Source organism: Rhinoderma darwinii, chromosome 1 (assembly GCF_050947455.1).
Source record: "Rhinoderma darwinii isolate aRhiDar2 chromosome 1, aRhiDar2.hap1, whole genome shotgun sequence".
Lineage (NCBI taxonomy): Eukaryota > Metazoa > Chordata > Amphibia > Anura > Rhinodermatidae > Rhinoderma > Rhinoderma darwinii.
In genome coordinates, this window is record NC_134687.1 from 121,764,144 (window position 1) to 121,790,140 (window position 25,997).

General features: G+C 42.5%; 1 protein-coding gene across 1 annotated transcript in view; it reads left to right on the top strand.

The window, feature by feature from the left end:
• The first annotated feature begins 10,259 nt into the window (after positions 1-10,259).
• The window catches only part of DCHS2 (dachsous cadherin-related 2), a 310,518-nt gene continuing 294,780 nt past the window's right edge, over positions 10,260-25,997 (top strand). The window contains exon 1 of the mRNA XM_075860333.1: positions 10,260-13,267. Within this exon, the coding sequence (XP_075716448.1) occupies positions 10,805-13,267 (2,463 nt within the window). The 5' untranslated portion in view covers positions 10,260-10,804. The remainder of the gene's footprint in view (positions 13,268-25,997) is intronic.

Consider the following 25,997-nt stretch of genomic DNA (forward strand, 5'->3'; position numbering starts at 1 on the left):
CAGTAAAATGCCACCATAGCTGCGACAAAGTATAATGCCCCATAGCTGTGACACAGTATAATGCCCCATAGCTGTGACACAGTATAATGCCCCCTATAGCTGCGACACAGTATAATGCCCCCATAGCTGTGACACACTATAATGCCCCCATAGCTGCTACACAGTATAATGCCCCCATAGCTGCAACACAGTACAATGCCCCCATAGCTGCTACACAGTATAATGCCCCATAGCTGTGACACAATATAATGCCCCATAGCTGTGACACAGTATAATGCCCCCCATAGCTGCTACACAGTAAAATGCCCCCATAGCTACTGCACAGTAAAATGCCACCATAGCTGCGACAAAGTATAATGCCCCATAGCTGTGACACAGTATAATGCCCCATAGCTGTGACACAGTATAATGCCCCCTATAGCTGCGACACAGTATAATGCCCCCATAGCTGTGACACACTATAATGCCCCCATAGCTGCTACACAGTATAATGCCCCCATAGCTGCGACACAGTATAATGCCCCATAGCTGTGACACAGAATAATGTCCCATAGCTGTGACACAGTATAATGCCCCCATAGCTGCTACACAGATTAATGCCCCCATAGCTGCTACACAGTATAATGCCCCCATTGCTGCTACACAGAATAATTCCCCCATAGCTGCGACACAGAATAATGCCCCCATAGCTGCTACACAGTATAATGTCTCCATAGCTGCTACACAGTATAATGCCGCCATAGCTGTGACACAGTATAATACCCCCATAGCTGCTACACAGTATAATGCCCCCATAGCTGTGACACAGTATAATGCCCCATAGCTGTGACACAGTATAATGCCCCCATAGCTGCTACACAGAATAATGCCCCCATAGCTGCTACACAGTATAATGCCCCCATAGCTGCTACACAGAATAATGCCGCCATAGCTGCAACACTGAATAATGCCGCCAAAGCTGCTACACAGTATAATGCCTCCATAGCTGCGACACAGTATAATGCCCCCATAGCTGCTACACAGTATAATGCTTCCATAGCTGCTACACAGTATAATGCCTCCATTGCTGCTACACAGAATAATTCCCCCATAGCTGCGACACAGAATAATGCCCCCATAGCTGCTACACAGTATAATGTCTCCATAGCTGCTACACAGTATAATGCCGCCATAGCTGTGACACAGTATAATACCCCCATAGCTGCTACACAGTATAATGCCCCCATAGCTGTGACACAGTATAATGCCCCATAGCTGTGACACAGTATAATGCCCCCATAGCTGCTACACAGAATAATGCCCCCATAGTTGCTACACAGTATAATGCCCCCATAGCTGCTACACAGAATAATGCCGCCATAGCTGCAACACTGAATAATGCCGCCAAAGCTGCTACACAGTATAATGCCTCCATAGCTGCGACACAGTATAATGCCCCCATAGCTGCTACACAGTATAATGCCTCCATAGCTGCTACACAGTATAATGCCTCCATAGCTGCTACACAGTATAATGCCGTCATAGCTGTGACACAGTATAATACCCCCATAGCTGCTACACAGTATAATGCCCTTATAGCTGTGACACAGTATAATGCCCCATAGCTGTGACACAGTATAATGCCCCCATAGCTGCTACACAGCATAATGCCCCCATAGCTGCTACACAGTATAATGCCCCCATAGCTGCTACACAGAATAATGCCGCCATAGATGTGACACTGAATAATGCCGCCATAGCTGCGACACAGTATAATGCCTCCATAGCTGCTACACAGAATAATGCCCCCATAGCTGCTACACAGTATAATGCCTCCATAGCTGCAACACAGTGTAATGCCTCCATAGCTGCTACACAGTATAATGCCCCATAGCTGTGACACAATATAATGCCCCATAGCTGTGACACAGTATAATGCCCCCCATAGCTGCTACACAGTATAATGCCCCCATAGCTACTGCACAGTAAAATGCCACCATAGCTGCGACAAAGTATAATGCCCCATAGCTGTGACACAGTATAATGCCCCATAGCTGTGACACAGTATAATACCCCCATAGCTGCTACACAGTATAATGCCCCCATAGCTGCGACACAGTATAATACCCACATAGCTGCGACACAGTATAATGCCCCCATAGCTGCGACATAGTATAATGCCCCCACAGCTGCTACACAGTATAATGCCTCCATAGCTGCTACACAGTATAATGCCCCATAGCTGCGACACAGTATAATGCCTCCATAGCTGTGACACAGTATAATACCCCCATAGCTGTGACACAGTATAATACCCCCATAGCTGTGACACAGTATAATGCCCCCATAGCTGCTACACAGTATAATGCCCCCATAGCTGCTACACAGTATAATGCCCCCATAGCTGCTACACAGAATAATGCCACCATAGCTGTGACACTGAATAATGCCGCCATAGCTGCGACACAGTATAATGCCTCCATAGCTGCTACACAGAATAATGCCCCCATAGCTGCTACACAGTATAATGCCCCCATAGCTGCGACACAGTATAATGCCCCCATAGCTGATACATAGTATAATGCCTCCATAGCTGCTACACAGTATAATGCCTCCATAGCTGCTACACAGTATAATGCCCCCATAGCTGTGACACAGTATAATGCCCCCATAGCTGCTACACAGTATAATGCCCCCATAGCTGCGACACAGTATAATACCCCCATAGCTGCTACACAGTATAATGCCCCCATAGCGGCGACACAGTATAATACCCCCATAGCTGCTACACAGTATAATGCCCCCATAGCTGCTACACAGTATAATGCCCCCATAGCTGCGACACAGTATAATGCCCCCATAGCTGATACACAGTATAATGCCTCCATAGCTGCTACACAGTATAATGCCTCCATTGTTGCTACACAGTATAATGCCCCCATAGCTGTGACACAGTATAATGCCCCCATAGCTGCGACACAGTATAATGCCCCCATAGCTGCGACACAGTATAATACCCCCATAGCTGCGACACAGTATAATGCCCCCATAGCGGCGACACAGTATAATACCCCCATAGCTGCTACACAGTATAATGCCCCCATAGCTGCGACACAGTATAATACCCCCATAGCTGCGACACAGTATAATGCCCCCATAGCTGCGACATAGTATAATGCCCCCACAGCTGCTACACAGTATAATGCCTCCATAGCTGCTACACAGTATAATGCCCCATAGCTGCGACACAGTATAATGCCTCCATAGCTGTGACACAGTATAATACCCCCATAGCTGTGACACAGTATAATACCCCCATAGCTGTGACACAGTATAATGCCCCCATAGCTGCTACACAGTATAATGCCCCCATAGCTGCTACACAGTATAATGCCCCCATAGCTGCTACACAGAATAATGCCGCCATAGCTGTGACACTGAATAATGCCGCCATAGCTGCGACACAGTATAATGCCTCCATAGCTGCTACACAGAATAATGCCCCCATAGCTGCTACACAGTATAATGCCCCCATAGCTGCGACACAGTATAATGCCCCCATAGCTGATACACAGTATAATGCCTCCATAGCTGCTACACAGTATAATGCCTCCATAGCTGCTACACAGTATAATACCCCCATAGCTGCTACACAGTATAATGCCCCCATAGCGGCGACACAGTATAATACCCCCATAGCTGCTACACAGTATAATGCCCCCATAGCTGCTACCCAGTATAATGCCCCCATAGCTGCGACACAGTATAATGCCCCCATAGCTGATACACAGTATAATGCCTCCATAGCTGCTACACAGTATAATGCCTCCATAGGGCCAGTTTGTGGAAGACCCGACTAGGGGCCAGTTTGTGGAAGACCCGACTAGGGGCCAGTTTGTGGAAGACCCGACTAGAGGTGAAGCTCTGTTGGATCTGGTCATTTCTAATAATGCAGATCTTGTTGGGAATGTCAATGTTCGTGAAAACCTCGGTAACAGTGATCACAATATAGTTACATTTTACCTATACTGTAAAAAACAAACGCAGGCTGGGAGGGCAAAAACATTTAATTTTAAGAAAGCCAATTTCCCCAGGATGAGGGCTGCAATTCAGGATATAGACTGGGAAGAACTAATGTCAAATAATGGAACAAATGATAAATGGGAGATTTTCAAATCTACTTTGAGTTATTATAGTGCAAAATTTATTCCTACAGGTAATAAGTATAAACGACTCAAATTAAACCCCACATGGCTTACACCTTCTGTGAAAGGGGCAATACATGACAAAAAAAGGGCATTTAAAAAATACAAATCTGAGGGTACAGCTGTAGCCTTTGTAAAATATAAAGAGCTTAATAAAATCTGTAAAAATGTAATAAAATTAGCAAAAATACAAAATGAAAGGCAGGTGGCCAGGGATAGTAAAACAAATCCCAAAAAATTCTTCAAGCATATAAATGCAAAAAAGCCAAGGTCTGAACATGTAGGACCCCTAGATAATGGTAATGGGGAGTTGATCACAGGGGATCAAGAGAAGGCAGAGTTACTAAATGGGTTCTTTAGCTCTGTATATACAACAGAAGAAAGAGCAGCTGATGTAGCCGGTGCCAGTGCTGTTAATATATCAGTTGATATACTGAATTGGATGAATGTAGAGATGGTCCAAGCTAAATTAAATAAAATAAATGTGCACAAGGCCCCGGGACCAGATGGGTTACACCCTAGAATTCTTAAAGAGCTTAGTTCAGTTATTTCTGTCCCCCTTTTCATAATATTCAGAGAATCTCTAGTGACTGGTATAGTGCCAAGGGACTGGCGCAGGGCAAATGTGGTGCCTATTTTCAAAAAGGGCTCTAGGTCTTCCCCGGGTAATTATAGACCAGTAAGCTTAACATCCATCGTGGGGAAAATGTTTGAGGGGCTATTGAGGGACTATATACAGGATTATGTGACAATAAATAGCATTATAAGTGACAGCCAGCACAGTTTTACTAAGGACAGAAGTTGTCAAACTAACCTAATCTGTTTTTATGAAGAGGTGAGCAGAAGTCTAGACAGAGGGGCCGCTGTGGATTTAGTGTTTTTGGACTTTGCAAAGGCATTTGACACTGTCCCCCATAGACGCCTAATGGGTAAATTAAGGACTATAGGTTTAGAAAATATAGTTTGTAATTGGATTGAGAATTGGCTCAAGGACCGTATCCAGAGAGTTGTGGTCAATGATTCCTTCTCTGAATGGTCACCGGTTATAAGTGGTGTACCCCAGGGTTCAGTGCTGGGACCACTATTATTCAACTTATTTATTAATGATATAGAGGAAGGGATTAATAGCACTATTTCTATTTTTGCAGATGACACCAAGCTATGTAATATAGTTCAGACTATGGAAGATGTTCATGAATTACAGGCAGATTTAAACAAACTAAGTGTTTGGGCGTCCACTTGGCAGATGAAGTTTAATGTAGATAAATGTAAAGTTATGCATCTGGGTACCAACAACCTGCATGCATCATATGTCCTAGGGGGCGCTAGACTGGCGGATTCACTTGTTGAGAAGGATCTGGGTGTACTTGTAAATCATAAACTCAATAACAGCATGCAGTGTCAATCAGCTGCTTCAAAGGCCAGCAGGATATTGTCGTGTATTAAAAGAGGCATGGACTCACGGGACAGGGATGTAATAATGCCACTTTACAAAGCATTAGTGAGGCCTCATCTAGAATATGCAGTTCAGTTCTGGGCTCCAGTTCATAGAAAGGATGCCCTGGAGTTGGAAAAAATACAAAGAAGAGCAACGAAGCTAATAAGGGGCATGGAGAATTTAAGTTATGAGGAAAGATTGAAAGAATTAAACCTATTTAGCCTTGAAAAAAGACGACTAAGGGGGGACATGATTAACTTATATAAATATATTAATGTCACATACAAAAAATATGGTGAAATCCTGTTCCTTGTAAAACCCCCTCAAAAAACAAGGGGGCACTCCCTCCGTCTGGAGAAAAAAAGGTTCAAGCTGCAGATGCGACAAGGCTTCTTTACAGTAAGAACGGTGAATTTATGGAATAGCCTACCGCAGGAGCTGGTCACAGCAGGGACAGTAGATGGCTTTAAAAAAGGGTTAGATAATTTCCTAGAACAAAAAAATATTAGCTCCTATGTGTAGAAATTTTTCCTTCCCTTTTCCCTTCCCTTGGTTGAACTTGATGGACATGTGTCTTTTTTCAGCCGTACTAACTATGTAACTATGTAACTATGTAACTATAGCTGCTACACAGTATAATGCCCCCATAGCTGTGACACAGTATAATGCCCCCATAGCTGCTACACAGTATAATGCCCCCATAGCTGCGACACAGTATAATACCCCCATAGCTGCTACACAGTATAATGTCCCCATAGCGGCGACACAGTATAATACCCCCATAGCTGCTACACAGTATAATGCCCCCATAGCTGCTACACAGAATAATGCCGCCATTGCTGCAACACTGAATAATGCCGCCAAAGCTGCTACACAGTATAATACCCCCATAGCTGTGACACAGTATAATGCCTCCATAGCTGCGACACAGTATAATGCCCCCATAGCTGCTACACAGTATAATGCCTCCATAGCTGCTACACAGTATAATGCCTCCATAGCTGCTACACAGTATAATGCCGTCATAGCTGTGACACAGTATAATACCCCCATAGCTGCTACACAGTATAATGCCCTTATAGCTGTGACACAGTATAATGCCCCATAGCTGTGACACAGTATAATGCCCCCATAGCTGCTACACAGCATAATGCCCCCATAGTAGCTACACAGTATAATGCCCCCAAAGCTGCTACACAGAATAATGCCGCCATAGATGTGACACTGAATAATGCCGCCATAGCTGCGACACAGTATAATGCCTCCATAGCTGCTACACAGAATAATGCCCCCATAGCTGCTACACAGTATAATGCCTCCATAGCTGCAACACAGTATAATGCCTCCATAGCTGCTACACAGTATAATGCCTCCATAGCTGCGACACAGTATAATGCCCCCATAGCTGCTACACAGTATAATGCCTCCATAGCTGTGACACAGTATAATGCCCCCATAGCTGCTACACAGTATAATGCCCCCATAGCTGTGACACAGTATAATGCCCCCAAAGCTGCTACACAGAATAATGCCGCCATAGATGTGACACTGAATAATGCCGCCATAGCTGCGAAACAGTATAATGCCTCCATAGCTGCTACACAGAATAATGCCCCCATAGCTGCTACACAGTATAATGCCTCCATAGCTGCAACACAGTATAATGCCTCCATAGCTGCTACACAGTATAATGCCTCCATAGCTGCTACACAGTATAATGCCCCCATAGCTGTGACACAGTATAATGCCCCCATAGCTGCTACACAGTATAATGCCCCCATAGCTGCGACACAGTATAATGCCCCCATAGCTGCGACACAGTATAATACCCCCATAGCTGCTACACAGTATAATGCCCCCATAGCGGCGACACAGTATAATACCCCCATAGCTGCTACACAGTATAATGCCCCCATAGCTGCGACACAGTATAATACCCCCATAGCTGCGACACAGTATAATGCCCCCATAGCTGCGACATAGTATAATGCCCCCACAGCTGCTACACAGTATAATGCCTCCATAGCTGCTACACAGTATAATGCTCCCATAGCTGCAACACAGTATAATGCCTCCATAGCTGCTACACAGTATAATGCCCCCATATGTACGTACCTAATAAAAAAAAAACATAATTAATTACCTATCCTGGTTCCCACGACGGTGGGGGATGCTTCTCCTCCTCTGCACTGTCCCGTGAGTGACTCCGTTCAGACAGGTGCGATGACGTTACTACAATGCGCCTGCCTGCGCCGAGCCGCTCATGGTAGAGTGAATGCTGAAGCGAGGCTCCAGCATTCAACCCAGTTGAATCTTCGTCCTGCGGACGCAGATTCAGGTGGAAGCGGGACAGCGCGGCAGTTAGCAGCGCTAGAGCGCTGCATAGTTTTTTAAGATTGAGTGCGGTTCGGGCCGCCCGAACCGCCCATATGATAATCCGCCATTGGCTGTTAGGGTATGTTCACACGCTTAACAAAAAACGTCTGAAAAATACAGAGCTGATTTCAGAGAAAATAGCCTCTGATTTTCAGGCATTTTTGAAGGTGAGAATGAAATTTGGAGCTTCTTTTGAGGCTTATTTTCAGACGTTTTTGAGGCGTTTTTCATAGTGTTCAATGGAAAACCAGCTCCAAAAAACACCTCAAGAAGTGACATGCTACTTCTTTATACGGAGCGTCTTTTTACACTCTGTTTTTTGACAGCGAAGCGTAAAATATAGGCTCGTGGGAACAGAACATCGTAATTCCCATTGAAAGCAATGGGCAGATGTTTGTAGGCGTATTAGGGGCGTTTTATCAGACGTAATTCGAAGCATAAAACGCCTCCATTACGTCTGAAAAGAGGTAGTGTGCACATACCCTTACCGATCACATCTAAGTTCATAACGCGGGACCAGCTGACACTGAACCTGTAAGTCCCGCTGACCTGTTGGATATAGGATTCAGCGCAACATACAGCTGTACTGTATACAGAATACAGAGCAGCTGTATCTCAAAAAGTAAAAATTATTGTAACTGGAGGTAAACATTACAGATCATTTCCCCTAAAATAATAATTTAATTGTCCTCTTCTGTCAAGTTGGTAAGTTTTCTTTACAGCTGTATTCTTTTCCCCAAAATAATCAGTTTCTGGGAAAGCTAGATGACAAGTAACATAAGTACATTACAGTTGCCACAGCTTTGTCACTTTGTCACCCAGCTTTGTCACAATCCTGAATTGGTTGGTACCCAGCTTTCCAAGAAAAGATGCAAATCTTTTCTTCTGAATGTAAAATAACACCTAGCTAGGAGGATTAGGCTAAGTCCACATCTCGTTTTGTGCACACATTTGTGATATATGACGACGTATATGTTTTTAGAAAAACGTATGCATTTGTAACATACGCTTATGTTGTTTGTAGTATACGTTTTTATACGTTTGTCTCCATTCTTACTTCTAAAAACGTATAAGTTTTTTTGTTCTTGAGCTAAATCAAGCTTTGTAAAGTCAAGATTTCCCATATGTGGAGACAAAAACGTATACATTTTACTTATGCAAACCTATGGTTTAAGATTGCATACGTTGTCCATAAGTCGCCATTGACTGCAATACAAATAAAAACTTATACGTGTGGTATACGTTTTGGAAAATTACTGAAAAGTGTAGTAGACTACGCTTTTCAGGACATGGAAAAAAAATGGATAGAACGTAAGTACACAAAAGAGGTTCTGGTAAGAACATATGTTTGTTGTGAGGTGCTGGGCAGAAGGCCTTTCACCCTGATAGCTAAGGAAGCTGTATGTTTAGATGGAGGCTGGACGGCCTAGAGTTTATTTTTTAACTGTTTTGTAAAACCACTTTTCATGTATGAAGACAATAAAGCTGGTTGCTGGCCAGTTTCATACCGAATCCACTGCGTTGGAGTGAAAATTCTTAAGTGTGCCAACCATCTTACCCTGGAGATGGCGATCCTGTGAGCTAACTTACCCCAAGTTGTCACAATATATATATATTTTTATATGTATCAAAATATATGTGTATGTATATATATATATATATATATACATATATATATACGTATATATATATCTATATATATATGTATATATATGTATATATATATATATATATAAATATAGATAGATAGATAGATAGATAGATAGATAGATAGATAGATAGATAGATAGATAGATAGATAGATAGATAGATAGATAGATAGATATGTTGGGGTATGTTTGGCATTAGTAACTGAAAATTTATGAAAGAGTAATATTTTTCTATTTTCAGGTTTTTTTTTAAGCCACCAAGTGGTTAAACAAAACAGAAAACAACTGATGGAAAGGACGTCAGAGAATAATGGATAAAACATTCACATATGGGAAATTTATCAACCTTTAATCTATAGTATCGCGGAGTGTTCACCAGTAATATTGACACTTGTGTATGTGATTGGAGGCTGTGTATGAAATGTCTATGTAGTGCATGTTGTGTAGACAGTGCTGTAGTACTAGTAGTGAGTGCTAGTGAGAGCAGATGCTTGCTGCAGTGTAATGCTATGAGAAGGCTTTGCCCTTGCCTGGGATCACATGATCAGGAGCAGGCACAGCTCTAGACAGGCAGAGAGCGGAGGCACACTACATTGTCTGTACTGGGAGGAGGTAGCACTGCAGGGACCAGGCTGCTGCTGCTGCTGCCACCGCCGCCACACATACTCACACACACTTGTTATTCCCATCAACTTTTCCTGCTTCTTTTTCCTCTCTTATCTTTGCTCCAGAGGATTATATGATTTTCCTCTTGTCAATATCAGCAAGCAATAATACAGAGCATGCACCTGATTCTATGGGAAAGGACAGAGATCCAGCAGAAGAAAACCAGATGTGAATGGAAATATTGAAGGTTTTTTTTTTTCTTCTTCTCATTGCACATAGGACAATACAGGAGACAGGATACTGCATTTCTTCCAGGAAGGAGGGAGTTATTCTTCTGGATCTCAGCATTAATCTAACACAGTCTGCCAGGTCATCTGGACCTTTTGATTTTAAGAATGAGCTGCAGACATAAGAGGGGATAGTCTGGATGTTTTATGCCCTTCACTCTGAGGATAAAAGTGTTGCCTCTTACTGACTGGCACAGAAGACGTCTATGCATATGTATGGCACTGACAGAGCCTTTAGGAGACTGAGTCTTTAGGATTGAGAGGATGCCAGTCAGAAGGTGCAGAGGTAGAGGTGATAAAGTGATGGGATGCTGCTGCCACTCATTGCCTCTACTGCTGATGCTGCTCTGTATGGACAGTTGCTGCAGAGCTCAGGTGTACAATCTCAGCCTGGCAGTGGACGAAGGACTGCCACCAGGAACCTTAGTGGGAGATATTCGTGCTGGACTGCCCGAAGGGAGCCCTGGTGAAGGCTTTTTCTTGTCTGAGGAGGATGGGGAGTCTCCAGTACTGAGGGACTTCCACATTGACACTGAGACTGGCATTGTGAGGACATTAAGAATTCTGGACAGGGAGAGAAGACAACGCTACAGCTTTGTTGCTGCCACTTTGCTAGGAGATGTTGTCCAAGTAGAGATCAAGGTGCAAGATGTTAATGATCATTCACCCACCTTCCCTGTAGAATCGATGAGACTGCAAGTATCTGAGCTAACTCCACCTGGCACCACCTTTCGGTTACCTGCAGCCAGAGACCCAGACACTGGGGAGTATGGGCTGAGGGGTTACTCTTTGATTAGGGGCAGCCAAGGAAGTGCCTTCATCATCAGGTATGGGGGCAGCAAATCTGGTGTGGGTGTTGAGAAAGGTTTTGCAGTTTTGGACCAGGCAGGAAAAAATGGAGGGGCGAATGAGAAGGTTAATAGGGCAAGATCAACTGTCCAGGAGTGGCAAGAAGGTGACATACTTGGGCAGGACAGTGTATATGATAATGTACATCTCGCCGACCTGATAAATGGGACCAGTGAAGGGTTACAAGCAGAACACACGGGGACATGGGTAGCAGTGAATTCTCATAGTGAATTAGGTAGGATAGGGCAGAATGAGAAATTAAGTGGAGAGGGACAAGAATATAAGGATGATGGGCTTGAGTATGCAGAAGGCGTGTCGTATGGAGTAGAGATACATGGGGAGCGGCAAGAATTAACAGTAGAGGGCCATAGTCCTGATGCATATTCTGAGGGTTATCTGTATGACTGGTATGCAGATACAGGGGAAAATAGTCACCGATCAGGCTCACATGAGGAGGTACAATTAGAAGGGTCATCTACACATTCCAATTTTTACGCCCTGGATCTTGTGTTGGTGCATTGGTTGGATAGGGAGGAGGTTGACAGGTATCAGCTGGAAGTTGAGGCTTTTGATGGAGGGTATCCACGTAGAACTGGAAGACTTTTAGTAGACATCACAGTGTTGGATGCGAATGACAACCCCCCAACCTTTGACCTGCCTGAATATAAGGGATGGGTGTGGGAAAATGCTCCTGTGGGTACACCAATTTGCACAGTCCATGCCACTGACCCAGATTTAGATAGCAATGGGGAGGTGAGGTACACACTACGGTCTGATGAGGGTTACTTTTTTGTTGAAGAAACCAGTGGAGTAGTAAGGGTTAATCGACCCTTAGACAGAGAGCAAAGGGCTCTTCATCAACTTGTGGTGCAAGCTAAAGATGGAGGATCACAACCTGAAGTGACAAGTGTCCTTGTTATAATAAAAGTTCTTGATGTTAATGATAACAAACCCCAAATACAAATCACACTACTTACTGACAGTGGACGCCCAGAAATATCAGAGGGAGCAAGGGTTGGCGAGTACCTTGCAAGAATTTCGGTGTCTGACCCAGACTTAGAACTTAAGGATGTTCCTTTGGAAAGTACTGAAGGTCAAAAAGGAGGGGGGCATGTAGATACAACTCTATATAGTGATACACTGGAAGAAAATGCTGACATGAGATATTCACTATTTAATGCAACGCCGAACAGTAATAAAGAACAAAGAAAACAATATAGGAATATAATGGCGGAAAGACAAAAATTGGAATATGGGAATTTGGGTGCACCACAACAGGTGTTTCTGACTTTGGAAGGTTCTGATGGCTCTTTTTCTCTTCGTTCTGTTGCACCTCAAATATATTTTTTGTTTGTTGAAGCGCCCCTGGATCGTGAACAAAAGGACTTATATGAGCTGAGATTGCTTGCTAGGGATTCAGGTTCTCCTCCTTTACACACTCTTAAAACACTACTTGTTGCTGTCACAGATTTAAATGATGAGACCCCTGTTTTTACTCACCCTGAAGAATACCATGCCTCAGTTTCAGAAGCTGCATCTGCTGGCACAGCTGTGCTCACCCTTAATGCCCAGGACTTGGATGATGATGGCCCAAATTCTAGGATCACCTATACCTTCAAGGAGAGTGCTACTTCTTCAGCCTTTATGTTAGACCCACATACAGGGGTTCTCAGCATTACCAAAACACTTGACTTTGAGGCAGAAACTGAATTAAACTTAGTTGTTGTAGCTACTGACCATGGTGACCCTCCATTGTCCACCACCTGTCCTGTGACTATATTTGTTGAGGATGTCAATGACAATGAACCCGTTTTCTTACAACAGTTCTATAATGTAACATTGCAGGAACATTCCGCCATAGGACACTGCTTCCTTCAGGTAAGAATTTTCATTTTATATAATATATTTCTATACCCACCTGTTCCAAGTTTCACATGACATTCACACATATATATATATATATTATTTTTTTTTATCTTACCCTTAATTTCATTCTGTTTTTGTGGTTGAACTTCATACGTACATTTTAACACTGCGCTATATGACAAAATCTTTTTTTTTCTGGCTGTAAATCCTTGAGTAGGACCAAAGAGCCCAGAATGAGCAGGGATTTCAAAGAAGGAATTAACCTATACTGAATCTTTTCACTTTAGTTCCTATATGAATACAAGCAGAGTACCAATTCTTACAACTGTTCAATCTACATATATTCATTAGGTGCTGTAATTGTGCTTATATTTTATAATAAAATGTATTGTTTAGAATCATTACATTGTAGAATATCCATTGTTACAAAGTTTTCTTACATAAGCAGGAAATGCCAGACAAACCATACAAGCACATTGCTTTGGATTTTACAGATCTTTAGTCCTTTCTACAGATAGAATCACAGACGTTGAGATTGGATTTGCTAACTTGAAAACTTGAAGTGTCATGCTTAGGTAATCAATTCACCTATTTCTCGAAAGATTTGCAAATCAATCTCATAAACTACGAATTGCAAACTAATCTCAATTTGTTAATCTCTATTTCCAATATAAAGTAAATCTGTCACAGGAAACATGCTTTCCTATCTATAGACAGCATGATATGGAGCAGGAGGTGCTGAGCAGATTGATATATAGTTGGTGGGAAAAGATTTAGGATCACTTGAAATGTATTCCTGCTCACTATGGATTTATGAGTCCAGTGGGCGGTCCTACGTAGTGATTGACAGCTATTTCTGTATGCATGCTCACATAGCGTAGACGGTCTATAAATGAGTCACTCATAAGTCCATATGAGCAGGGATTTAAATCAATAAAATACAATACCAGTTATACTGAATCTTTTCCCACAAAACTATATATCGGCCTTCTCAGCTTCTGTCAGGAGGGACTCTTCAGGCTATTTTGCACGGGCCAATTTTCGGGGCAAACGAGCATTCACAGAATGCAAACAAGCAAACACTCGTACAACGGCTGATTGAATCGTCTATGTAACCTAAAATATTATCATTGTCGACAGCACATCACCCTGTGTAAACAGGGAGAAGTGCTGCGGACATGATAGAAATTAATGGGGAAGAGGGGATCATCCTCATACATGGCTCCTTGTGAAAGGAGCAAACGAGCGCCAATAAACGAGTTGTTTTGTTGATCGTCGCTCGTTTACATGGCCCATAAGATTCTCTCAATATTTAGTACAGAATACTGTGTCAGGGTTACTAAGTAATATGTATTCTATATGGTATCTGGACATAGCATTATCAGTGACAACAAGTAGTATGAGACTCCGAATCTCAGCACAACTGGGGAGACAATCCCTGCTGATTCTCCTGGTGTAATCGCTGGCAAATTAGCAGTAAGACACTGTGTGTGCTTACACTTAAGATTGCAGCTCTGAAAAGCTGCTGCAACTACATTGGAACTGATAGGTCTGACATGTCTTGTTTGAAGATTAATAATTCACTTCACTGACAGTTTAAAAAAAATCTTGTAAAAACTTTTATCCTGTGAAGCTGTTTTTATTGGGAGCTATAAATGATCTCATTAGATGTCAGGGCATTTTTTTTTCGTTACGGTTTGTTTTTTGCTTTTCAGTTCCAATTAGCTGGTTCGTAAGTCCTGAAAGTATTCTACACCCACTGTGCCCTGCATTTTATATTCGTGACCTGAGTCCACATTTTGCAGGATATTTGTCATTATTCTGGTACAAAAAAAAAAGAAAAGCCGAGAGGGGGCTAGCATGTCCTGTATACCCATCGAATAGTTAAAATCTGTCTGGTGAGTCTTTCATTAACATCATATACTGTAATACATTGTCAGCATAACCTACCTACGCGCGCACGCACACACACACACACACACCACACACACCACACACACACACACACACACCACACACACCACACACACACACACACGCACGCACACACACACACACACACACACACACACACACACACACACACTCTGTAATATTTGGGGTAATACAATAAAACTTAATTTACAACATAATGGCGCCTGCTTTAATGTTCTGTAATATTGAAGGTGGGGCAAAATGCCGCTGGCACTACTATATCAAGATATTGACTGCCCATATGTTTGGTCTTGCCCATTCTTTAGCTAGAAGCTTGCTTCTAATACAGGGATACAAGCACTGATACACATATACATAAACACTTCTATAAAAATAAATACACTGAAAACACTAGACACATATTCAAATCTGATATACATATTAACACAGTCACATACCAACACAAACACACACACATACATCCTGACACATACAAACATTGAAGCATACACACCATATAGATGCACACATATCTTTAGCGGTCAATTTACATCCCACCTTCTATTAACAACACCCCATTATTAATGTACTCTTTCAATGTCTGAGGACATTTGTGGCCATCTGGATTGCACTTTGTGCATGCAAGTACTATTTAGTATAATTTCCTAAAACATTATGCATTATTGCATTGACAGCCCCTCATGCCATCACTCTTTGATGACCCAACTTTCTAGCTTGGAGTGGATGTTGATCGTTTTATAATTTATATATATTTATATATACTGCGGTCTTCCCAGCATGTCCATGTGTAGCTCAAATAATCTCCTAATACCTCCCATTTCCCTATTTCTGAATAGTTTGTGAGGCTTGCCCAAAAGAACGACCCCTAATGGGTGGCCTATATACAGCTCTGATAATTTGTGGGGACTTTTCGCCCTCATTCATTGCTAAAACTTGATTATACTTAGAAGGGTGCTTTCCTCTACTTTTGAAGCTTTTGTAAGAGACCCCTTGTCAAGTTTTGTTTGGCCATGGAAGGGGGAGTTCGATGTTCAGCCTTCCATAAATGTCAAGAGCAAAATATTTATCCTGACCTATTAGTTACCAATGGCAAAACAGATCAGTGTATTAATATGGTGAAAATGTTCACTGCCTTTTTGGGAAACATAGATGCAGGGAACGCCCTAACTTGCTCTAGTAAAGATGAGGTTCAGTTCACACAGCATTTCTTTTACCGGGGCAGCTTTTGGCCGCATGGGGAAAACAAATGTTGCATGCTCTTTCTTCGAGTGGTTTCCACCTCTGACCTCCCATTTGAAATCAATGGGAGGCAGAAAAAACCCATGGCGTTTTTTTGGCAGTTTTTGCATACGATTCAACAGTCGTGGGCAAAAAAATAGGCAAAAAACTTGAAAAAGGGCATCCAAAAACTTTGGCAATTAAAAATCTGCATTTCCTGATGGTAGGGAAAGCAGCTCCACATTATTGGAAATTACTAAGGTCATCGCCTATCCTGGAATACGTTTATGAGTTCAACAATTGATTACAAATAGAAAGCAATTTGGCCAATGACAAGAATCCATACAAGAATTCACAGATGAAAGGTGGACACAATTGTATCCAGTACAGACAATTCTCTGTGAGCTAAACAGTCTGGACTCTAGACTGAAAATCATTTTAGTTACACTAATAAATTGTAGAAAAATATCAGGACAGAAGAAAGATAATGGCTAATACAGAGTGTCCTTTTGGCATACGTTAGGCTAGTATACATCAGCATATCTTTTTTGTTCACTTTATTGAAAGGCATAGTTGCCTATTCATTTAATATAGGCGGATCCTGCAAAAAAATGTGTACCACATGGGTGAGTCAATGGGCGACACGTGCAACTACATGGCATACAATTGCATATGTTAGGACCATATGTTTGCCATATAAGTCGTAAGCATTTCCATGCTTCTACGCAGAACATATGAAAAAAAGAACAGATTTTTCTGCTGCTGATGTGTTGGGGAGAAGTATAGATCTTGAAAATTGACAACGTTTTATCTTTACTTATATAAACTCGGAAAACGACTTTTAATAAAATCTCCTATGATCAGTTTGGGTAATCTGAAATTTTCATAGTAATATGAGCTGGGCAGGGAGCCGTATAGGCCAATTGTGCCTTAAAGGGGTTTTCCAGGACTTTATATTGATGTAATTGCCTTAGGATAGGTCATCAATATCAGATGATTGGGGTCAAACTCCAGGCACCCTCATCAATCAGCCAACTGAAAAGGTCGCGGCCAGTGGCGGATTAAGTAGACTATGGGCCCTGGGCTGTTACCCAAACTTGGGCCCCCCTTGCGCACCGCCGCCCTACAGTGCCGTACCTATTTTTAACACTACCTTTTTGGGCAAGCATTAATGTGTCCCAACATACTGACAGTATCACACTGTGCTGGGACACATCCTCCTGACAAGGGGAATTGTCTATCAGTCCTGGACTGCAGAAAGGCTTTGTGAAATACAAGGATTTCCTATAATAAAAATGTCAGGAGAGGTGACAGATTCTCTATAAATCTAGTGACTCACATGTGACGACGTCTCAGATTCTAGTAGTTTTTTTCCCCTTTTCTTCTTCATCCGGTCCAGAGCACATGACGACTTCTCCCGGCCATGACTGATTTCTGCAGAATTTGCCACTCAGATGTCTTCGACTCCTCACTTTTCCAACATATCCACACCTGTAAATGAAAATAAAGTTATCATGGTGCCACATACTGTACCCCTAAATATAATAGCACCAAACACTGCGCGCCTGAATATAATAATACCACACACTGTAAAACACCACATACACACAGCCCCCTGTACCTAGTGCCACACACAGCCCCCTGTACATATTACACCCCCCATAGATAGCGCCACACACAGCCCCCTGTACATAGTGCCACACACAGCCCCCTGTACATAGTGCCACACACAGCCCCATGTACATAGTGCCACACACAGCCCCCTGTACATAGTGCCACACACAGCCCCTGTGGATATTACACCCCCACCATACATAGCGCCATACACAGCCCCCTGTAGATATCACACATCCCCCCCGTAGAGAGCATTACACACAGCCCCCTATAGACACAAATGAATATCCCCCCAAACGGAAATCTTTAGCAAAGTTTCCATTATTATTGAGATCAATGGTGATGAAACGGAAGCTAAGGTTTCCATTTGCCTTTCCGTTGAGGGGTTAACCAGGTGGAACCCCTCAACGGAAGGGCAACGGTGATGTGAACAGGGCCTTAGATACAGGGCCCTAGATACAGGTCCCATGTGCATGTGTGATACTGTTTGTTGGACCCTGTATCTAAGCCTAATGTAGGCTTAGATACAGGGTCCAGTAGACAGTATGCTTATGCAGTATAAGCTGGGGCCCTGTATCTAAGCCTAACACACGGTAGGCTTTAAAGGTTTAAACATTGATGGCCTATCTTCAGTATAGGCCATCAATAGCTGATGGGTTGGGGGTCAGACACCCGGGACCCCCGCTAATCAGCTGTTTTGAAGGGGTTGCAGCCGCTCATACGAGTGCTGCTTCCCCTTCAGTTCCCTCACTTGCTCACACTGTGAATCGCTGACACGTCCGTGTCGGCAATTCAGTGTGAGAAAGTAACTGGAATGAAGGGGAAGTAGCGCTTGTACGAGCGGCTGCAACCCCTTCAAAACAGCTGATTATCGGGGGTCCCGGGTGTCTGACCCCCAACCCATCAGCAAGACAATAAAATTAAACTTACCTTCTCTTCGGCCGCTGGTCCTCACTCCATCAACTGTCGGGACGCTGTGCGCGGCGCATAGCATTGTGACGTTATGCGCTGCGCACAGCGCTGACACGTCAGAGCCTCCGATGCGCTCCAGGAAGAGGAGTACTGTCCAAGAAGTACTGTCAGTTACTATAGTAACAGGGGCCCGTGTAGTTTATTACATAGGCCCCAGTTACTATAGTAACTTTTCATTGATGTGTGAATGTGGCTGCCGCTAGCACCGGGGCCCCCTCCGGTGCTAGCGACGCCACACCGGGCATAAGGGGGGCAGTGCGATCATGTGTGGTTCGGTCGGCCATGGGCCCCCCTGGGAGCCTTGGGCCCCAGGCGGCCGCCCGAACCGCCCTAATGATAATCCGCCACTGGTCGCGGCGACTAAAGACACGGCCTTCTCAGAGTTTACCAGGCACAGCGCCGTACACATCCATAGCGGCTGTGACTTGGATTTCAGTTTTCTGTAGCCCGCTCTCACTCGTTTGAATGGGACCGGAACTGAAATCCCAAGAACACCTGCTATTAATGTATATGGCGCTGTGCCTGGTAAACTATGGAAAGGCCGCACCTTTCGGTCAACTAATCGGTAGGGATGCTAGGATGTTAAATTTGATATCGATGACCTGATCTAAGGATAAGCCATCAATATAAAAGTCCCGGGAAACCCATTTAAAGAGGATCTGTTACATACTTATGCTGTCCTGTCTGAAGGCAGCATAGCGCAGTGACAGACATGCTGATTTCAGCGTGCTGTAATTTATTAGCAGTGCCGCAAGCATGACAAGTATATTCATGCTGTCCCGCCACCCTCCCCCCGCAGTCAAGCCGATGATTGACACTTTTTTCACTATGCACAGTGATAGCACATTAGCTGGTAAGTGACAGACCGCTGAAATCAGCATGTCTGTCACTTATTTAAGCCACCATCAAAGCGGGTGGTATAAATATGTGACAGATCCACGTTAATATCACTTGTAGTGTAATTAATTTTGCTTTTACTTTTTTATAATAGAAAATAAAATGTAATAGTTGCCCTATACAGTATATAAACTACAAACATTTTCAGAACATATTATGATAGTACATTTCCCATAATTAGGAGTTTTCTAGGTCATTTAAAAAAAATGTTAAAGGGGTTCTCTGCTTTGAACAATTTCTACTTGTTAGAACAGTTCCTTCACAATAAACTGATCACAAAGTGTTCCACTGTTGGGATCCCTGGCAATCAGCTGTAATCTGCGGGGAAACCCTGCAGTGTGTTTCATTTTCCTGCAGCGCCACCACATGGAAAATTAAGCATTACGCTGTGCCCATTCATATTAATGGGTTATCAGTGTAATGCAGGAAGGACAGGTCCTCCAGTGCTACAGCTAGAATTGCCTAATCGGGTACTTAAATATGGGGTTTCTAAACTGGACAACCCTTTTAATCAATTTCTGTGCTACCTGTTGGTGATTTTTTAATGACAGTATTTGTACGCCAAATCCAGAAGTGGAACTTAAACTGAGGACAAGTATAGTCAACAGATCTGCACCTTTAAAATTCTGATGCAAAATACTGACCAAAAAGAAGTGTGAAAGTGGCATTAGAGGAGAGCAGATACCAGCACAGTGGTTAAAATCTGCCGTCATTTCCATTTAATAAAAGTTTTATTACTCTTCTTCATCATGACCTCTCAATCAATATGTTAAAATGATAAAAGATATAAAATGTCACAGTCTAAAGGGAATAGCAGATTCTTCTCTCCATGTGCTCTGTAGTTTTGACCTTCTGTTCAGTTCTGTGGCATATGGCAAAGTGTTAGAGACAGAGCATCTGGATGTCTTCTGACTCTTAATTGCAGCAATCTTTTTATCAAACGGTATCAATTTTTTTAATATAATTGTGAAAATCATTTAGTTTTACATGTTTTTTTCTAATTATTTTTTCTAAATTATTCATGTCATAGAAAAATTTGACTTTTTAAATATTTTTGGGATAAAGGGGTTTAGGAAACAAGTATCTTTATTCAATATCATACAATACATTTCATCATATAGAATATAGTTCTAGATGTAAAAAACCGAAACTATATTTACATAAAGATCTTTTTCTCCTTGACCGGGCCCTACCTTTTCCACAGTGCTGCATTGTATTGTCAGTTGGCAGACATTGATGATTAATGTCACCAGTCTCTGTCACTCGGTCCATAGATAAGCTTGTGCTTATGTCTAATATTAGGCGTCAGCTCTGGAAACTGTTTTATGCAACCCAACAAATGCTTTCTGTAATATTCGGTTCTAGAATACTTCACTTCAAGAATAATAGAGTGTTAGGGACATAAGGTGTTGTCCTCAAAAGATAAGTTTGTGATCCATGAAACAGTGATATATGTGTTGTGGTAGCTCTCTGACAAGGCCATTTTGCACTGTGGTGCTCTCTTGAAGCGAGCGGTCATCCTCTAGTGCCTTACTCATAACCTGATACTGTGTTTTTATTATAAGCAATGTCAGGAAGCAAGGAGCATGAACAATTGTAAATCCTTTTCTACTGAGATGTTGACAGCAATGCCTTGTGATGTCCTGTGATAACTCTTAACCAGGGGGAATGTCCACATAGCAGAAGACTGACCCCAAGCAGATATGGTGCATCTCCTTTGATCAAACACCCTATGCATTCTTTTATAAAATCCATGTAATGTGAAACATTCCCTCCAAGAATAAATTATGGAATCATTACAAAACAGGACTATCTGATCATGTGTCTACCCTTGTTATATATATAAACTTAGCTGGACACGGCTGTAGGCATTGCCTAATCTTTTACTCAATAATCACTCATAAAGATCTATACACTGTGATCATGACCATAAGATAATTTAGATGTCAGTATAATTGTAATGGAGAAATTGCTTTAAGACTAAATTACCATGAGGTTTGGAAGTACACTTGGTATTGAAGACAAGCTTGAACTCCCTGTTCCTAGTACTTCCTGTGGCGAGCTCTCCCTGTGGCTAGTACTTCCTGTGGCTAGCTCTCCCTGTGGCTAGTACTTCCTGTGGCTAGCTCTCCCTGTGGCTAGTACTTCCTGTGGTGAGCTCTCCCTGTGGCTAGTACTTCCTGTGGCGAGCTCTCCCTGTGGCTAGTACTTCCTGTGGCAAGCTCTCCCTGTGGCTAGTACTTCCTGTGGCGAGCTCTCCCTGTGGCTAGTACTTCCTGTGGCTAGTATTGTGGAAACTTCTCCAGAATCATCCACCAGTTACTGATCAGTTTATGATCAGCCTTATCATTTGTCCAGAGTGTTCTTTCAGACTGGCAGGTAACAATGCCTAATCTTCCTGCTCTTAAAGGGAACGTGTCACTAGATTTTAGGGCACTATACCATCAGCATGTCATTATATTGCTGGGGTTTAGCATTCTAAACAGGCCCTCTTAAAACTGTTCGTTTTAGCATTTTGTTATTAATTACCGGAGAAGAGTCCTGAGAATAGTCCTGCAGCATCCTACGCATGCGCAGTTAAAGGTGTTCCAACCTCAGCTTCAACTGTGCATTGCACATGCGCAGGATCCTGCCGGACTCATCTCAGGACTCTTCTTCTGTAATTTCTAACTTTTTTTTCGTAAAAAATTCTAAAACGGACAGTATTGAGAGGGGCATGCTTTGGACGTTAAACCCCAGCAGTAGAATAAAATACTGGTGGTTTAGTGCACTAAAATCAAGTAGCTGATTCCCTGTAAGAGACATCCAATAATAGGCAGCCCTCCAATGTCAAGCTGAAAAAATAGCATCAATAGCCTTCGTGCAACGTTTTGGCTCTGTGCAATGAGCCTTTCTCAAGCATAATGGACAGTGCAAAACATGGTAACATATATAGGGGCTAGACAAAATAGTCCCAATCAGTGAGTAATTAATACATAAGTTTAAAATCAATACAATGTCATATGTTGTCATACTTTAAAAAGATACAAACATTGTAAGCAAAAATAAAGCTGTTAAGGAAATAAGTCCAGCATTACATCTGGAGCTTTAATAAAGTGCAAACAGTGCTAATTACTACTAACAATATTAGTTATGTACACCTGTGTAGAATTAAAAACAGCCACATTACCATATGCATACAGTGGATCCATGCTCGTATGTCTTCATGTTTCCGGCGTTCTCTACTTCCTGGCTCGCATGATAGTGAATTACAGCTGAGGAGAATATCCTCATTGAGATACCGGTCAATTTTACCAGGATCAGTTGCGCATGTCCGCGCATGCGCATATGCATTCGGAAGTCGTCGGCAACCATCTTTGTAAAGATCTTGTATTATAACATTGTGTGCCATACAGCGCATGTCCGCGCCTGCGTGCTACAGTCAAGTATCGTAAAGAGATATTAATATGTATTCAACATATAGGTAAACAAGTACAACAATAAGTATATAGGATATAATGTTTGTGATGTTTATAATGTAATCATGACTGGACGAAAAGGACATCTAAGGTGAGATATTTCCCTGTCAGGAAATCTGAGATTGTCACTCATGTTGAGTAGAAGGAACTGGTAGTCCAGGCTCACAGGGAGACAGAGATAACGACAAAGTACTAACATTTGAAATAAACAGGAAATTTAAAGGGTTTGGTTTTTGAGAAGGGCTAGGATGCACTGGCAGGGGACTTTTTTTAACTTTTTAATTCGTGGCATTTTTTTACCCTGTATTTGGCAGCTGTCAAAACATGGCTCCTTAAGCTAGAAATTGATGTGTATACCATCTGTAAAAGATATTTTTTTTTTTCTAGAATTGTTAATTAAAGTATTTCTGAATAAGTTGCAAGAATTCCACCCTTCTCCACTTTCATGCTGTTTAATGGCTAATGATTTTCTTCTGATCATCTTATTCCATGCAAATCTTTGGAGCTGATCCATGACTCCAATGCTCCATTACACTCTCCCGTTGCCTCTCAATTTTCAAAGAATCATCCTCCTATTCTTATTTTACTACAGTAATTCCTATAAACTACAAGTCCTTTGGGCCCAATCTCATTTTAAGAACTCATTAAGATCCTAACATTTTTTTATTTTGTGTTTTATATTGTAAAGCTACACAAATTTGATACTATTTTGTATCTTCTTTCGTTTAAGGGATATAAGCCTGGAGGCAAATATCTGCATTGGGGAAGTGCATCCAGATGTACTGAAGTGTTAAAACGTACCTAAACTTTCAAATTACATTTTAGAATAAGCTGTGATATGTGTATACATGAGGAGTAACAGTATTTCTGGCCATTATTTGACTTATATTCTCTGCAGCCTCTATTTCTAATTCTCAGTTGTCTCTGAGCTAATGAGTGGAACCCAACTGCTATCATATCTTCTATAGACTGCACACATACAAGAGGAGAATCCTGCTCTCCTATTTCTATCTATAACATATATAGAAGCAACATCAACACGGAGGACACTATACAGCAGTAATGAGCAGCATTATACAGCAGTAATAAAACAATGGAGTGAGATACAAAATCTTACTATGAGCCGCCGCAGGGTCTGTGTCTCTCCGCCTTTCCCTCACTCTGCTCCCTCCTCCCCCTCCATATACTTCTATGGGCAGCTGTAACCTGATCCTTCAGTTAGCTGAGAATCTGACTTGTCTAAGACAAGACGGAGATAGCATCAAATTCCGAGTGAGTGACCAATTAGGAGGGATGGGGGTGAAAAAGTCTGCTAAGTAAAGACAGAGGTATTTTACTCTAAAAAGATATATTACAAATTTTCATTTATTTGCTTAAAATATTGATTTATGCAAAGTTTGCTCAAAGTGCAGTGTCTATTTAAGGCTTCATCCCACAGATCTAGAACACACTGATGATGCATTTCACTGGGGTTCGCATAATAGAAACATTGCAGCATTGGTGCAAAATATTGTACCAAAACCGCTCTGTGTCTCCGTGTGTCAGTGTCAGTGTTTCGATGTCTGTGTTATAAAGTGTTCCTGACAAACCAGGCATACCTCATTGGTGGTTCTGTTGGTCTGTTGGGCCACGAGAGCAGGAGGTTGTGGAGGCCCAAGCCAGTTGAGTGTCGGAGGCAGCTGTCTGCTCCAATGGAATGCCGGAGAGAGTGTCGGAAGTGGTGTTTAGGTCAGGAGGAGTCCTGGAGGCGGTGCGCAGATCCTAGAAAGTATGGGAGGTGAAGGTACGGTCAAGCAGAGTGCCGGTATCAGAAGGCAGGTGTCTGCGGCCGCGGTCTAGGAGTCAAGGTGGAGGCTGATGCTGGAGCCGATGCGGGTCGTCTCTGATGGCAGTGCCTTATGTTCCGCTGATACTACTGACTTTGTCAGTACTACCAGGGAAAATTGTGCAAAGGACGATAGAGGGTTCTGTTGGGCTGTTGATTCTATTGCTGCTGCCCCTGTTGTTCCTGCTACCCCTGCCAAAGGTACAACCTGGGAGGTTTGCTCCTATGCTTATGCTTGGATTTAAATTCAGACGATTTATTTAAGGCAGGTCTCATTATGTGGAATCTGTGGCTGGGAAGTCAATGGACAAGATACCATCAGGAACTGGGGAACAAAATGGAGGAAATGGTCATTGACATTGTTGACTAGCCAGCGGGGTCCCCACGGCATGGAAGGACACAGGAGAAGGCTGTAGTTGATTTTAATCCTAATACACAGACGTTTAATAATTTGCTTACTGCTCATGTTGTTGGAAATATTGTAATTACATATTCTAGAAGAGATTTGATGAGGATGGGAAAAAATATGCCAAAGTCAGTTACCCCGTTGGAAAGGGCCCATAGTGAAGTATGGCGGCCATTTAGTGGCAGTAGTGCCGGGCGTAAGGTAAGGGACAAAAGGGGGCGATATAAACCATCAGTTCCCTAAATATTAATGGCGAATGTAAGTGTAAAGGATCTGCCAGACACAGCTTCTGTGTCGACGCCCGTGGTTAATCAGTCTGCACCTGCTCCTAAGTCTAATAGAGTGACTCGATCATCTACCACTCAGGCTGGGAGGCTGAGGAGTGGGAGAGCCTTTCACAGCCTGGCCAGACGGAGC